At 42.0% G+C, this 17902-nt stretch overlaps 1 protein-coding gene across 3 annotated transcripts in view; it reads left to right on the forward strand.

Moving 5' to 3' along the window:
• Window positions 1-17637, forward strand: part of LOC110501661 (mannosyl-oligosaccharide 1,2-alpha-mannosidase IB) — a 121511-nt gene extending 103874 nt beyond the window's left edge. For all 3 annotated transcript variants that reach the window (XM_036959012.2, XM_036959015.2, XM_036959014.2), the window contains 2 exons: window positions 14776-14891; window positions 15265-17637. In XM_036959012.2, coding sequence (XP_036814907.1) covers window positions 14776-14891; window positions 15265-15397 — 249 coding nt within the window. In that variant the 3' untranslated portion in view covers window positions 15398-17637. The remainder of the gene's footprint in view (window positions 1-14775; window positions 14892-15264) is intronic.
• The last annotated feature ends 265 nt before the right edge of the window (window positions 17638-17902 follow it).

The raw sequence follows: 17902 nt of genomic DNA on the forward strand, positions 1-17902 counted from the left end.
CACCAATTACTTTGCAGACAGAGTTCAGTGTGTCAAATCGGAGGGCATGCTGTCCGGTCCTCTGGCAGTCTCTATGGGGGTGCCACAGGGTTCAATTCTCGGGCCGACTCTTTTCTCTGTATATATCAATGATGTTTCTCATGCTGCGGGCGATTCCCTGATCCACCTCTACGCAGACGACGCCATTCTATATACTTCCGGCCCGTCCTTGGACACTGTGCTATCTAACCTCCAAACGAGCTTCAATGCCATACAGCACTCCTTCCGTGGCCTCCAACTGCTCTTAAACGCTAGTAAAACCAAATGCATGCTTTTCAACCGTTCGCTGCCTGCACCCGCACGCCTGACCAGCATCACCACCCTGGATGGTTCCGACCTTGAATATGTGGACATCTATAAGTACCTAGGTGTCTGGCTAGACTCTAAACTCTCCTTCCAGACCCATATCAAACATCTCCAATCGAAAATCAAATCAAGAGTCGGCTTTCTATTCCGCAACAAAGCCTCCTTCACTCACGCCGCCAAACTTACCCTAGTAAAACTGACTATCCTACCGATCCTCGACTTCGGCGATGTCATCTACAAAATTGCTTCCAACACTCTACTCAGCAAACTGGATGCAGTTTATCACAGTGCCATCCGTTTTGTCACTAAAGCACCTTATACCACCCACCACTGCGACTTGTATGCTCTAGTCGGCTGGCCCTCGCTACATATTCGTCGCCAGACCCACTGGCTCCAGGTCATCTACAAGTCCATGCTAGGTAAAGCTCCGCCTTATCTCAGTTCACTGGTTACGATGGCAACACCCATCCGTAGCACGCGCTCCAGCAGGTGTATCTCACTGATCATCCCTAAAGCCAACACCTCATTTGGCCGCCTTTCGTTCCAGTTCTCTGCTGCCTGTGACTGGAACGAATTGCAAAAATCGCTGAAGTTGGAGACTTTTATCTCCCTCACCAACTTCAAACATCTGCTATCTGAGCAGCTAACCGATCGCTGCAGCTGTACATAGTCTATTGGTAAATAGCCCACCCATTTTCACCTACCTCATCCCCATACTGTTTTTATTTATTTATTTTTCTGCTCTTTTGCACACCAATATCTCTACCTGTACATAACCATCTGATCATTTATCACTCCAGTGTTAATCTGCATAATTGTAATTATTTGCCTACCTTCTCATGCCTTTTGCACACAATGTATATATAGACTCCCCTTTTTTCTACTGTGTTATTGACTTGTTAATTGTTTACTCCATGTGTAACTCTGTGTTGTCTGTTCACACTGCTATGCCTTACCTTGGCCAGGTCGCAGTTGCAAATGAGAACTTGTTCTCAACTAGCCTACCTGGTTAAATAAAGGTGAAATAAAAAAATAAAAAAAATAAATTAAAAAAATTATACACGTGACGTTAGCTATCGAGCCAGCCAGCTAAAGTTAGCTAGCGAGCCAGCAGGCTAAGCAGAAACTTAGTCAAGCTAGCTACATTTTCAGATATTCTATCTTACCCGTATAGATGGATGGACACTTCTTCCTCTCTGTCACGGATGCCATGGTTGCCCTTAGTTTGAAGATGTAATCCGGAGACAGGTGTTCCCTTTTCGACTCCCTCTGCATATTTGCAATCAAACGTCAGAATTTTCTCCAACTCTTTCGCTATTATACTCTAATGCCACCGGGTATTCCACTGATTTGGAAACTCAGTCCTCCAGAAAGTGGAGAGCAACACTTTTGCGGTTCTCCTACGTGATATACTTCAAAAAAGCCGCGTTAGAAAGGATTACCTACACATACTGACCAGCTCATGTTATAGACAGACGCATGCTACATGGCAGACCAATCCAAACTCATCGTCTTTTTCTGTGGCTAAACCAACTAGACTTGAAAAGTAACAATTTATTTGCATTTACAGATGGCATACACGTTTGTTATTAAGGCACATGAAAGTTCACGTTCCAGAAGGCCTTTCTGCCCCAAAAAAACGGCTTTTGATTATAAAAAAAAAAGAAAAAAGGAAGCTTACGTTCAAATGCCTCTCCTGTGAGGTAGTCACGTGTGACATACGCCTAGTTTCCTGAAACGAGTCACATGTTGCCATTATGAGTTTACCTATCCATCCATGCCCATTCCCTTATGAATCCGTAGCATCTAGCAGTACCTTCTCAGCTTGTTGGACGACTCAAACTGAATTCTTCAGAATGATTGGCTATGAAAAGCCTATTGACATTTACTCCTGAGGAATTGGATAAGTGTATCAACCCACCTGTTGCACCCTCTACAACCACTGTGATTATTATTATTTTACCCTGCTGGTCATCTATGAACATCTTGGCCATGTTCTGTTATAATCTCCACCCGGCACAGCCAGAAGAGGACTGGCCACCCCTCATAGCCTGGTTCCTCTCTAGGTTTCTTCCTAGGTTCTGGCCTTTCTAGGGAGTTTTTCCTAGCCACCGTGCTTCTACACCTGCATTGCTTGCTGTTTGGGGTTTTAGGCTGGGTTTCTGTACAGTACTTTGAGATATCAGCTGATGTAAGAAGGGCTTTATAAATACATTTGATTTGATTCCGCTGCTCTATGTTCGCTACATACTTCAGTCTGAGACTGCCATCGTTGAAGTCGTTTGTGAGGATATCAAAATTAGGGGTGTTGTACAAACAAAGGTTATCAGCAATTGGATCATCTCTAACCAATCAGAGTATCAAAGCCAATGACACATTTTGAAAATGCTGCTTTACCCATGTGTGTTCTGGCTCTGGCCCAACCCATTGGTTTCTGGGACCAATCATAATGGTTAGAATGTGTTTGTGTTCTAGAACTTGTCGGGGAGATACTCAGATCCAGACTAATTGCTGAGAAGAAACTAACGTCCGTGGGCCTGGCGTAACGTTTGGCCGGAGCAAGAGTTTGGGTAGCCAGGCAAGTTCTCTGCACCAGTGTAGATCTGAAAGAATTGGATAAGTGTATCAACCCATTGCAACTGTAAAAGGAGAGCGGATCAGTGTGTGAACACACAACAGACTAATCCTACTTGAGAAAGGAGTATTTACTGTTCTCATATTTTTCTCTCTCCCGTTGTCATCCTCTTTTTGTCATATCTGTTCCCCACTGAGGCTTTTATTTTCAAAGGTCAGATTGAAACACTTCTGCCTCCTTTCTCTCAATCCTCCTCTCAACCACTTTCACTCTGCTCTCTCGTTCTCTCCCTTTCTCTGGCTTCCCTCCAATCCCCCTCCTCCTCCTTGCCACCACTCACCCATCTCATCTCTCTCCCTCTTTTCTTCTATCCCTCTTTCTTCCCTTATCCTTATATCTCCTCCTTTTCCTCCTTTCTCTATCTATTCCTGTGTGTGGAGTGTGTGCGCTGCCCTCTGGCTTTTGGTAATGTTGGTGCTCTTGAGAGCTGAGAGCTGTTGTGGGTCTGAATGCAGCCTCCCTCAGCCTGAGTGATTGAGTAGAGATGGAGGGAGTACACTTCTTAATTCTTCCACTACTGCTCCTCTGCACCACACACCCCTCTTCCTTCCCTATCCTCTTCTCTCTTACTCTTTCAGTTTCACTTGCTCTCATTTTCTATTTGCTCTGTCTCTCTTTCTGCCTTCATCTTCTTTCTCTCTTTTGAACAGAAACTTGGCTTTGCTTTTCTCTGTGTCTATGGCACTCTCTCCCTCGCTCTCTGTTGCTTTCACCCTCTGTCATGCCCCTTTCTCTCTTTCTCTACCTCTCATAAAAAGCACCAGACAGGTTCTACACAGATTCTGATCTCCCATCAGCTCATGTTTGATCACACACACACACATTTTCCGTAAGTACATGGAGTAGAAAACCTGGGCATGCCCCCTGGGATTTATTTTTTTGCAGAATGAACTCTATTTTGGTGGCCCCTCTAGTACCTTCTAATGCCTTGATTCCACCCAAAATACACAGTTAAATTATTGAATACTTTACCTCCCAGATTGGTAATATTGCGTAGAAAGACAAGACTTAAAATTACTGAAAATGTATGAGTTCAGTGTTTTATTTTTGCATATTGTCGTTGCATAGGCCTATATAATTAGGACTATTTTCTAAGTAAGAAACTTTTTTAACATTAATCTCAAGAGCAGAGAGGTTTAAAGTAATATTTTACAGTTTTGCTGCAAGATATAAATTGCCACATTGATGTTTGTTATTCAAATTATGCTCTGTGGACTCTTGGGGTAAAGAAACCAATGTGTCATTTTGTAATTTGGGTGAACTATCCCTTTAACAGTTTGGCCTGTCAATCAATTGCTGTGGGTAGGGTTGTCAGGGGAGGGGGCAGGATGTTTGTGAGTCACAGAGTTGTTAGGGTTTCAGACCTGTCAATCAAACACTGTGGGTGGGAATTTGAAGGAAGGCAGTAGATTAGTAATCTAGTCAGAAAAATGAGTCTTATCTACTAGCGGTGTAACGGTGCAGGTATTTGTACCAAACTGTTTGGTATGGGGACCTCGGTTCGGTCCGCACTGTGAAAAAAACACTACACCTATATGCTATGTCTACGCTGCCTTATAGGCCTATGCCTCTGGAGTAAATCTGAGATTTAAAAAATATATATAATTCTGCCTATTCCGTTAAAACAACTTGAGCCTATGCGCATGTTGTAATCAAAATTCGAATCTTATTGGGTGCATTTCAAACTGTCCTTTTGTGAGGCGCAACCGGGAACTAGTTCTGTACGATGGCGAGTGGTGGATAAACCAGAATTGGAGGATCCTCCATCATTGTTTAAATCTCCAGTTTGGGAACATTTTGTCTTCCCACTAGATTACAACGGCGATGGACAGAGTTGTGGATAAAACGGTAACATTATGTCATCACACTCAACGAGAATAGCGTATGCAGCTGCCAACACCTCAAATATTTTGACACATTTACACTAACATCACCCCAGTATACTGGAGCAAGACGGAAACGCAAAGAAACAGCACCACAACATCGCCTCTCCTCTGCATTCAAGCAGCCTTAGGCAACTGATTCTAACCAGGGCAAAGAAATTACAAAAGCAATAGGTAGGCTATGTTTATATATACAGTACCAATCAAAAGTTTGGACACAATTACTCATTCAAGGGTTTTTCTTTATTTTTACTATTTTGTACATTGTAGAATAATAGTGAAGACATCAAAACTATGAAATAACACACATGGAGTCATGTAGTAACCAAAAAAGTATATTTATATATTTTGATTCTTCGAAATAGCCACCCTTTGCCTTAATGACAGCTTTGCACACTCTTGGTATTCTCTCAACCAGCTTCACCTGGAATGCTTTTCCAACAGTCTTGAAGGAGTTCCCACATATTCTAAGCACTTGTCTGCTTTTCCTTCACTCTGCGGTCCATCTCAATTGGGTTGAGGTTGGGTGATTGTGGAGGTCGGGTATATATATATATATATTAGTCAGCAGCAGGTCACAGGGAAATATCAGGCACTGAGCAGGCTGTTTCTGAGTGGGTGGGGAGGGTGAGGGCCGGAGAGTGAGTAGTGGGGAGGGCCGGAGTGGTTGGGTTTATGTTGAGTGCACTGGTTGAGAGAGCTCTGCAGGGGGCTGCTGAGTCTCGTGAGTGAGAGGAGAGAGCAGCACAAGCACACATCGTGACAACTTTTTACCAGTTGTAGGTATGCTATTTAGATTGTCAATATAGAGACATCTATTTCCAACCATTTTTCTATAAAACATATTAACGCATTAGAACTGATGCGCATCAAGAAATTATGGAGACAAAGCACTGGAAATCCACTTTAGGCACACTAGAGCACTTTAGATATATTTGCTTGGGGGTGGTTTAAAGTAAATGGTATAATAATGTGGACTTTGATTATGGAAAACCATATCAAGCAAAGGGTTTTACTCATGCTCAGTTCTTGGGTCTTGAGCTCTGCGTGAGGGGAAATTTTAAATGGAAAGTTATGGATATCCCTCGTCTGCTTCTGTTATGGGAGGAAAGTCCACAATGAAACTGACATTAAATGTGGAGATTGATACATTTGCATCTGTTGGCTATCTAATATCCTATTCATTTCTATGCCATTGTAGGCTTCTGTAGCCTAACATTTGACACAATAAATATGTTGAAATGACAATATCGCTGGAGTCGTTGCAAATCAGTTTGTGCCACTTATGTAGGCTACCTGGAGCTGGCAAACTAATTTAATAAATAACTTCTGTTTATTGTTGTTGAAGCCTTGACTTATTATACTATTATTAATGGCCTGCTACTCAATCCCAGTTGCTAATATATGCATAGTATTATTATATTTGGATAGAAAACACTCTGAAGTTTCTAAAACTGTTTGAATGATGTCTGTGTGTATAACAGAACTCATATGGCAGGCAAAAACCTGAGAAAAAAATCCAACCAGGAAGTGGGAAATGTGAGGTTGGTTGATTTTGAACTCATTCCCTATTGAAGATACAGTCGGATATTGGTCATGTTGCACTTCCTAAGGCTTCCACTAGATGTCAACCATCTTTAGAAACTTGTTTGAGGCTTCTACTGTAAAGGAGGGGCTCATATGGGCTCTTTGAGTCAGTGGTCTGGCAGAGTGCCACAAACTCGTGACACTCGTTCACGTGAGAGGTAGCAGACAAAGGAATTCTCCGGTTGGAACATTATTGAAGATTTATGTTAAAAACATCCTAAAGATTGATTCTATACATCGTTTGATATGTTTCTAAAGGATTGTAAACAGAACTTTTTGACATTTTGTCTGCTCCTAGTGAACACACTTTGTGAGATTGGATTTGTTTACAAAACGCGATAACAAAAGTAGCTATTTGGACATAAATGATGGACATTATCGAACAAAACAAACATTTATTGTGGAACTGGGATTCCTGGGAGTGCATTCTGATGAAGATCATCAAAGGAAAGTGAATATTTATAATGCTATTTCTGACTTCTGGTTGACTACATAATATGGCGGATATCTTTTTGGCTTGTTGGGTCTCTGAGCACCGTACTCAGATTATTGCATGGTTTGCTTTTTCCGTGAAGCTTTTTTGGAATCTGACACAGCGGTTGCATTAAGGAAAAGTTTATCTAAAGTTCCATGTATAACACTTGTATTTTCATCAACATTTATAATGAGTATTTCTGTAAAATGACGTGGCTCTCTGCAAAATCACCGGATGTTTTTGGAACTACTGAACATAACGCGCCAATGTATACTGAGATTATTTGATATAAATGAACTTTATCGAACAAAATATACGTGTATTGTGTAACATCAAGTCCTATGATTGTCATCTGATGAAGATCATCAAACGTTAGTGATTAATTCTATCTCTATTTCTGATTTTTGTGACTCCACTCTTTGGCTGGAAAAATGGCTGTGTTTTTCTGTGACTTGGCTCTGACCTAACATAATAATTTGGTGCTTTTGCTGTAAGGCCTGTTTGAAATCGGACACTGTGGTGGGATTAACAACAAGATTACCTTTAAAATGGTATAAGAACATGTATGTTCGAGGAATTTTAATTATGAGATTTGTAGTGGAAATTTCCTGTATTTACCAAATCATGAGAGCAAACCACACACAAGTCAGAGTTATCATAAAGTCCATCTTTAATTATATGAGCTCCATCACAACCCTGTGACTCTCAGATCAATTCAGTGTCTATAAATGAATTCTCTGAGAGTCCTTACAAAACAGTTCTTAGTATCATTTATAGCCAAGACACCCATCTCAACTCACATAACGAATAACAGATCTTAGGAACATTACAATGGAAGACTTTACTTGAGAGAGGAGTATTCCATAGCCAGACAGCATTAGCTATAAATTATCGTTCAGTTTGCTCTCCTAAAACTACTTCTCGTTCTTGGTACAACATAGTACCAAGACACTAGGATATATATCAATTGTCATTTTAGACACTCCCATTCTGGACAAGCTCACGGAGACACAGTGACTGGTACACAGACATTGTGGAGCCAAGAGATAATTGGTTCCCCCTCAATCATCCCTTCACATGGTTTAAAAGATATGTTTACATATGAAGACAAGCTTGACCTCTCCCCTCTCTACGGCCCAAGTAACTGACCCCATGACAGAGAAAGGATAACTGCAAATGGCCACCACTATAGTACAACAATATACATTCTATATGAGAAGTAACTCACAAGCATATAATGAAAATAAAACATCTTATCTATGTTACCCAACTATTCTGATTAATCCCCAACAGATTTCTGTTGTTTGAATTTGGCGACCTGCACTTTCACTGGCTGTTGTCATATCGATCCCGTTAACGGGATCTCAGCCCTATGAAGTTTTTAATATCTGGCACATAATAACAGCACAATTGCCAGAAAGTAGGCTAACATTTGTCAGTGTTTCTTAAACAGAGATTTCGAGATTCTCTGTCCAACTTTAATCACTCATCTAATCACAAATATCCTATCGGATTTATTTATAGTTATGCAAATGCACAAACATTTTATTTACAATCATTGGAGAGTTTAATAAGGGCAAATATATATTTTCTCTTGCTACATATTCAAATTCCTTTAACCAGTGGTGTATTGTACTTTAGAAAAAATACTTTTTGATACTACTTATGTAGTTTTTTGGGGTATCTGTACCTTACTATGTATATATTTTTTTTAAATTTTATCTTTTACTTCACTATATTCCTAAAGAAAATAATGTACATTTTACTCCATGCATTTTCCCTGGCACCTAAAAGTACTCGTTACATTTTGAATGCTTAGCAGGACATGAAAATGGTCCAATTCACACTTATCAAGAGAACATCCCTGGTCATCCTTACTGCCTCTGATCGGGCAGACTCACTAAACACGCATGCTTCATTTGTAAATGATGTCTGAGTGCTGGAGTGTGCCTCTGGCTTTCCGTAAATAAAATAAAAACAAGAAAATGGTGCCATCTGGTTTGCTTAATATAAGGAATTTGATATGATTTGTACTTTTACTTTTGATAATTAAGTATATTTTAGCAATTACATTTACTTTTGATACTTAAGTATATTTAAAACCAATGCTTTTAGACTTTTACTCGGTGACTCACTTTTACTTAAGTCATTTTCTATTAATCTTTACTTTTACTCAAGAGTGACAATTGGGTACTTTTTTTCACCACTGCCTTTAACCTCACGTTAAGCTTGCAATAATTCATATTTTGATGGAAATACGAAATTTGCCTCTAAGTCATTACAAACTACCTTGATATTCCCTTGATAATGTTATGGAAAAATGGTTTATTGGATAAATGTGGCAACTGCTTGCTTGCTGCGCACCCCAAAAAAATTGGGCTAGTTTTCAAGCTTTGTGGGCAGGTTTTGAATGGTCATTGGACTAGAAATTTCACCTAGACCTGGCAACCCTGCTGAGAAGTCACTTTAGCGGTCACTGGCAAGTTTCAACATGGGCTTTGAATCTTAGGAAAATAAAAACAAGATGTTTGGACATAACTAGATTTATGAATAGCAAAGGGATAAAGGAGATTGACTTGATTCAGTCAGTTTGACACCTTTTGTAAACTGGTCAGCACTTGCTGTTCGGTCATCAATCAACCCACAGTAAATAGCCGATGCGCCCCGGCTCCGCAGCTGGCTATAGCATAAGCCTATAGGACATACAAAATAAAATAAATGAATGTGCCACAAAACGATAATTATGTTGATTTCATCTCATCTTTACCACTTACATGGAATGTGTAAATTCACCCACAGGAGACTATGAAGAAGCATCATGCTTCACCTTCTGTGAAAATAAATTTGACTGCAGCCAACCACAGAGCACAAAAATAAGAGGTACCGGGCGGGGGGACAGACAGCAGACTGACAAACCAGCAGTGTTTCCTTGTCATCTCTCACAGGCTGTCTTATCAAATTAAAAGTGTATTTGTCACATGCACCGAATACTACAAGTGTAGACCTTACAGTGAAATGCTGACTTACAAGCCCTTAACCAACCATGCAGCTTTAAGAAACATAAGCGTTAAGTAAAAAATAGATAAGTATTATTATTTTTTTTTAAGTAACAAATGATTAAAGAGCAGAAGTAAAATAACAGTAGCGGGGCTATATTCTGGGGGTACAGAGTCAATGTGCTGGGGCACCGGTTAGTTGAGATAATATGTACATGTAGGTAAAGTTAGTGACTATGACTATGCTTAGATAGTGACTATGCTTAGATAATAAATTGAGAGTAGCAGCAGTGTAAAAGAGGGGGGCAATGCAAATAGTCTGGGTAGCCATTTGATTAGCTCTTCAGGAGTCCTATGGCTTGGGGGTAGAAGCTGTTAAGAAGCCTTTTGGACCTAAACTTGAAGCTCCGGTATCTTTGACAATTTTTAGGGCCTTCCTCTGACGACGCCTGTTATAGAAGTCCTGGATGGCAAGAAGCTTGGCCCCAGTGTAGTACTGGGCCGTACGCACTACCCTCTGTAGTGCCTTGCGGTCAGACGCCGAGCAGTTGCTATACTAGGCAGTGATGCAACCAGTCAGGATGCTCTCGATGGTGCAGCTGTAGAACTTTTTGAGGATCTGAGGACCCATGGCAAATCTTTTCAGACTCCTGAGGGGGAATAGGCTTTACCGTGCCCTCTTCACGACTGTCTTGGTGTTTTTGGACTAGAGGTCGACCGATTAATCGGAATGGCCGATTAATTGGGGCCGATTTCAAGTTTTTTTTTATTTTATTTTAATTCTTATTTTTTTATTTTTACACCATTATTTAATCTTTATGTAACTAGGTAAGTCAGTTAAGAACACATTCTTATTTTCAATGACGGCCTAGGAACGGTGGGTTAACTGCCTCGTTCAGGGGCAGAACGACAGATTTTTACCTTGTCAGCTCGGGGGATTCATTCTTGCAACCTTCCAGTTAACTAGTCCAACGCTCTAAGCTACTGATTACATTGCACTCCACAAGGAGACTGCCTGTTATGCGAATGCAGTAAGCCAAGGTAAGTTGCTAGCCAGCATTAAACTTATCTTAGAAAAAACAATCAATCAATCATAATCACTAGTTAACTACACATGGTTGATGATATTACTAGTTTATCTAGCGTGTCCTGCGTTGCATATAATCGATGCGGTGCGTATCGTTGCTCCAATGTGTACCTAACCATAAACATCAATGCCTTTCTTAAAATCAATACGCAGAAGTATATATTTTTAACCTGCATATTTAGCTAAAAGAAATCCAGGTTTGCAGGCAATATTAACCAGGTGAAATTGTGTCACTTCTCTTGCGTTCATTGCACGCAGAGTCAGTGTATATGCAACAGTTTGGGCCTCCTAATTTGCCAACATTTTTAGACTTATGGATGCCACCCGTTAGATGAAATACAGAACGGTTCAGTATTTCACTGAAAGAATAAACGTCTCGTATTTCTGTGTGTTATCATGTTATAACTAAGTCTATGATTTGATAGAGCAGTCTGACTGAGCGATGGTAGGCAGCAGCAGGCTCGTTAGCATTCATTCAAACAGCACTTTCGTGCGTTTGCCAGCAGCTGTTTATGACTTCAAGCCTATCGACTCCCGAGATTAGGCTGGCGTAAGCGATGTGAAATGGCCAGCTAGTTAGCGGGGTGCGCTCTAATAGCGTTTCAAACGTCACTCGCTCTGAGACGTGGAGTGGTTTTCCCCCTTGCTCTGCATGGGTAACGCTGCTTCGAGGGTGGCGAGGAGAGCCCAGTTAGGGTCGAGGAGAGGGACAGAAGCTATACTGTTACACTGGCAATACTGAAGTGCCTATAAGAACATCCAATAGTCAAAGATTAATGAAATACAAATGGTATAGAGAGAAATAGTCCTATAATTCTTATAATAACTACAACCTAAAACTTCTTACCTGGGAATATTGAAGACTCGTGTTTAAAGGAATCACCAGCTTTCATATGTTCTCATGTTCTGAGCAAGGAACTTAAACATTAGCTTTCTTACATGGCACATATTGCACTTTTACTTTCTTCTCCAACACTTTGTTTTTGCATTATTTAAATCAAATTGAACATGTTTCATTATTTATTTGAGGCTAAATTGATTTTATTGATGTATTATATTAAGTTAAAATAAGTGTTCATTCAGTATTGTTGTAATTGTCATTATTACAAATACATTTTTAATGGCCGATTAATTGGTGTCGGGTTTTTTGGTCCTCCAATAATCGGTATCGGCGTTGAAAAATCATAATCGGTCGACCTCTAGTTTGGACCATGAGTTTGTTTATGATGTGGACACCAAGAAACTTGATGCTCTCAACCTGCTCCACTACAGCCCTGTCAATGAGAATGGGGGCGTGCTCTGTCCTCCTTTTCCTGTAGTTCACAATCATCAGCGAGGCAGTCATTTGATAAGCCAAGGCTATTGAGTCTGCCGATAAGAATGCGGTGATTGACCGCCTTGGCCAGGTTGATGAAGACGGCTGCACAGTAGTCTTTTATCGATGGCGGTTATGATATCGTTTAGGACCTTGAGCTTGGTTGAGGTGGACACATGACCAGCTCGGACACCAGATTGCATAGTGGAGAAGGTACGGTTGCATTCGAAATGGTCGGTGATCTGTTTGTTAACTTGCCTTTCCAAGATTGTAGAAAGGCAGGGCAGGATGGATATAGATTTTTAACAGTTTGGGTCTAGAGTGTCTCCCCCTTTGAAGAGGGGGATGACCGGGACAGCTTTCCAATCTTTGGGGATCTCAGACGATAGGAAAGAGAGGTTGAATGGGCCAGTAATAGGGGTTTCAACAATTTCGGTGGATAATTTTAGAAAGAGAAGGTCCAGATTGTCTAGCCCAGGTGATTTGTAGGGATCCAGATTTTGCAGCTCTTTCAGAACATCAGCTGTCTGGATTTGGGTGAAGGAGAAGCGAGGGTGGGGCTTGGGCATGTTGCTGCAGGGGGTGCTGAGATTTTGGCCGGGGTAGGGGTAGCCAGGTGGAAAGCATGGCCAGCCGTAGAAAAATGCTTATTGAAATTATCGATTATCGTAGATTTATCGGTGGTGAAAGTGTTTCCTATCCTCAGTGCAGTGGGCAGCTGGGAGGAGGTGCTCTTATTCTCCATGGACTTTAGTGTCCCAAAACTTTATGGAATTAGTGCTACAGGATCCAAATTTCTGTTTGAAAAAGCTATCCTTAGCTTTCCTAACTGACTGAGTATATTGGTTCCTGACTTCTCTGAAAAGTTGCATATCGCGGGGACTATTCGATGCTAATGCAGAATGCCACAGGATGTTTTTGTGCTGGTCAAGGGCAGTTAAGTCTGGGGTGAACCAAGGCTGTATCTGTTCTTAGTTCTACATGTTTTGAATGGGGCATGCTTATTTAAGATGGTGAGGAAAGCACTTTTAAAGAGCAACCAGGCATCCTCTACTGATGGAATGCGGTCAATATCCTTCCAGGATACCCGGGCCAGGTCGATTAGAAAGGCCTGCTCGCTGAAGTGTTTTAGGGAGCATTTGACAGTGATGAGGGGTGGTCATTTGACCGCGGACCCATGCAAAGAGGCAGTGATCGCTGAGATCCTGGTTGAAGACAGCAGAGGCGTATTTAGTGGGCAAGTTGGTCAGGATGATGTCTAAGAGGGTGCCCATGGTTACGGATTTAGCGTTGTACCTGGTAGGTTCCTTGATAATTTGTGTGAGATTGAGGGTATCTAGCTTAGATTGTAGGACGGCTGGGGTGTTAAACATGTCCCAGTTTATGTCACTTAACAGTATGAACTCTGCAGATAGATGGGGGCAATCAATTCACATATGGTGTCCAGGGCACAGCTGGGGGCTGAAGGGGGTCTATAACAAACGGCAACGGTGAGAGACTTGTTTCTGGAAAGGTGGATTTGTAAAAGTAGAAGCTCCAGCCTCAATAGCTAAGGCATATTGAGGCTGGAGGTTCTACAGTGAAATAAGACAATCACTAACCAAAACAGCAATAGACATGGCATATTGGCATTAGGGAGAGGCATATGTAAAGGTTCAGAGCTTGCGGTGGGAATCCGGAGATATGTTAGAGAAAATGCAGTCCGATATGCTCTGGGTTTATATCGTGCTGTGCAGACTGGCAGGAATTGACCGGGCTGAGGCTGGCTGATGTTCGAGTTAACGGTGTAGAACGCTAGCTAGTTAGCTGGCTAGCTTCTGATGGGGGTTCCGGTTCTAAAGTGTAGAAAATAGCAGATCCGTACCACATTGGGTGAGGCGTGTTGCAGGAGAGTTTGTGACGGGATGGGACAAGACAAAACAGACGTCCGACTGCTACGCCATCTTGGAACGTAAGACAGAGTTTGAGTCAGTGGGCTAACTGGTGTCTCCAAGTGGCCACACACCTCTCCAAAGTGGGCACAGTTCCTAAGTAATTTCATTGCACTTTTAAAACTCAAAGAAGAGTACAATCTTTGTGTTTTCACAAGGCAATTCAGAGAAATTGTAATTTTGGTGCCCATAGAAAGGAGTCAACAGTGCTTGCTTGTATGACATCAAAGCGGTATTTATTATAAAAATCTAAATACATAGTCATCTTAATTTACAGCATTTCCCTCACTCAGACAACAAAATATGTGCAAATGTTGCCCAATTAGCTGCAGGGAAGGGGGCAACGTCTTGTAATGTGCGGTGCTCAAGTTCAGAACGTTTGTCAGTCAAAACCCATACAGCGCGGTGAAGCACAGAGCCTGATGTAATTTATAGCATGTTACTGTAACCCATCAATAGGTTAGAGTGTAAAGTGCTAATGTATGGTGATTAACAGTGCTGCTCTCTGTCTCCCCCTCCAGGCTATAGATAAGTACTGCAGGGTCAGCGGGGGGTTCTCCGGGGTCAAGGATGTCTACTCGTCCAACCCAACCTACGACGACGTTCAGCAGAGCTTCTTCCTGGCCGAGACGCTCAAGTAAGTCCTCAGCCATTTTGAATCAAGACTGCACACCCAATAGCTCTCGAGTTGGCCAGCCCCTGTTCTAGGGTGATATTACACTGGTTGTTGTTTTAGGCTGAGGTGAGGTGGAGTGGATGGGGCAGCTCCCCTGTGTCCTGTTCATTCACTTCCAATTAGTTTGAGATGGGGATGTCCTGGCCTGGCAGCCCCTGGAATGCACTGGAACTGTGTGCTTTACTACCCTCTGCTGGTGACTGTTTATTGCTGTTCACATTGTCTCACCTGTACCATACAAATAGCACTGATGAACAGAATATAGCAGCTGAATATTGTCTACTCTTTCCCTCGTCCTTGTCTTTCTACCTCACCCTCCCTCTATCTTGTCCAGGTATCTGTACCTGTTGTTCTCCAGTGATGACCTGATGCCTTTGGAGAGCTGGGTGTTCAACACGGAGGCCCACCCCCTGCCGGTACTGCACCTGGCCAACCTCACCCTCCCAGGGAGCCAGGCCCAGCGGTAGAGACCAGGGGTCCTCCAGGGGACCAATGCGTCCTTGCCTCCCTGCCTCCATCTCTCACTACTACAGACTGCAGAAGGAGAGAGCTCAGACCATTGTAGAGTGGAGGGGACTGGAACAATAGCTCCCTTTCTTATTCTTTAATTCTCTCGCTCTCACTTTCTATAGCTCTCTGCTGATCAGAAGGACGGTGGGTGCGTTCAGCTTTTGTGATTGCCCTCGTAATGTGACTTTTTTGTCAGGAGGCTTGATTTGTTTTCACCAAACTGTCTCATAACGGACGCATACAGGGGCGAGAGGGTGTATGGAGTCTGAACGAACAAACAGACAGACTTCTCTGAAGGGATATGTATATTCCAGACAGTCAGACTGACAGTAAAACTGAAGACTATGCGATCAGTGGGGTTTGTTGATTTTTGTTTTTTTCATTCTATCTTTTGGACACTGATTGGCGGGGACACAACAATGTGACCCTCCTGGTCCGTCTGCCATTTTCTGTTTACTCTCTTGACCTGGAACTGTATCAGTGTTGCTTTGTGGATAGGAGCAACGGCTTAATGCGTCCCCCTCTGGCACCTTTCTAAAGTGGGCCTGTGAAATGGAATTGATATCCCTTGCGTTCTCTATGCTACATTCTGCCATTTCTGTTCTTTCTCTATCATTCTCTCTTTCCATCTCTCATCATTAGCAGGTGACATATTGTAGCTTAGCCTGGCCTCAAATCATTTTGTTGCTGCTATTCAACCGATGCTGCTTCTCTCTCTCCTCTCAACCTTGTCTTATCACTCCATTCCACCTCCATCGTCTCTTTCTTGTCATATTTCTTCACTTCTCCAGTCACTCCTCTTGCCTGGTCAATTTCTGTTCCTGTCTTTCCATAAATCACTAACACTCCACAGGCAAATTGGACAGGTCTTGATTTGGCCGTGATTCTTGTCTGCTGATAAAATGGCCCCTGTGGATAAATTGTTATGCACTTTGTTGCTTGGATTACTGAGAGGGAAAATGGAGTGAAGTTACAGCACTGTAGGAGCTGAAGACACAAAGCCCTTCATTTATTATCTCTGTGTCTTTGACTCCTTTTAAAATGACTGACACGGAGCCATATTGTTGCTCTAACACTACCACTGATGGGTATAGCCTGGTGGGTATAGCCTATTCAGGAACAACTCCCCACCCTACTGATAGGGTTCTACCTAAACTGTTTCTTGTTCTCATTCCAATCACCACTCGCATATTAGGACTTGGGTTCCGTCACCTGTGCGATGAGTATGTTGAATGATATGCCATTCATTCTCTATGGGCTGTGTTCTTAATGGACCTTTTGTGTTTCATATGAATGTTGTTTCTGCAACAGTAGATGGAACGGAAGGAACTCTGCTGTGTTTAGTGAGGAATCTGTGATTGGTGCATTGGAGTGGATGGGGATATACTTTAGGTTTAGGGGACTGACGGTAACACTGCGAAATAGAAATGTACCCTGGAAGAAATACCATTTTTGTTGGAAGTATCAATTAATTTAAAGCCTTATCAAGTGTTGCTCTGTGTGACGCCTTTGGCCAATACTTTTTTTAATGTATTTTTATTTTACAAAATGTTATTCATACACAAGCTCATACACCAGTCTGCTAGAAACCCAGCTGTCGCTCTAGCAGACCCATGATGATGAAGGAATAGTGATGAGGATAATGTTGGGGTTGGGCTGATTACAGAACAACTCACCTTGCCAATCGATAAAGCCATACTATATTTGTGTTGCTGCTTAGCTAATTGGTTGGTTTCTGTCACTAATTTCTCATGTCTTGAAACCTGGCAGCACCTGTACAACACTTGTCTCACTCTATTCCTCTTTCCTCTGTCACACCCTTTCTACTCATTCCTATCCCTCCAGCTTCTATTCCTCTCTTTCTCCCCTGCTATTGCTCCCTCAGTCCCCATCTGTCAGCAGCTCAGTGTCTCCCTCCTCGTGGTGGTGGCAGTAGCAGCAGCCTACTGGGGTAGAATGGTATGAAGTATGTTTATCACCTCCACCTCACTCTGACATCCTCACTCTTAACATCATCACTGCTTCCTGTCTGGGGAGAAAGCCCAGGCGTTCTTTGGCACCGTCAGTCGCCGGGAGGATGTTGATTTTGAAAAAAGTGTTCCGTATTTGTATTTTTACTGAACAAAAAAAGACGTGTAAATATGTTTAAAATGAGACAATAAAGATGTTATGGAAAGTGAACAGAATAACTCAAATGGTGTCTTAGTAATGTTTGTTTCCTGTTGTTCACTCTGTTCCCTTATCTAACGCATTTACTTAGGATTTAGCTTGCGGTGCTCAGCACCTTTTTACTATACTTTTTTATAGAATGTTTATAGAAGGTGAAGTCAAGTCTTCTCTTTCAGCTCCTGTCCTGAGGGGGGCAGTCTTGCCTAATATCCAAAATACAAACATCAATTCAACAGCTAGTAAGGCTTAACAATAATGTTTCATTGATTTCAAAGATTTTAAGATTCTATTCG

Source organism: Oncorhynchus mykiss, chromosome 22, assembly GCF_057628025.1.
Source record: "Oncorhynchus mykiss isolate SJ-2025 chromosome 22, ASM5762802v1, whole genome shotgun sequence".
Taxonomy (NCBI): domain Eukaryota; kingdom Metazoa; phylum Chordata; class Actinopteri; order Salmoniformes; family Salmonidae; genus Oncorhynchus; species Oncorhynchus mykiss.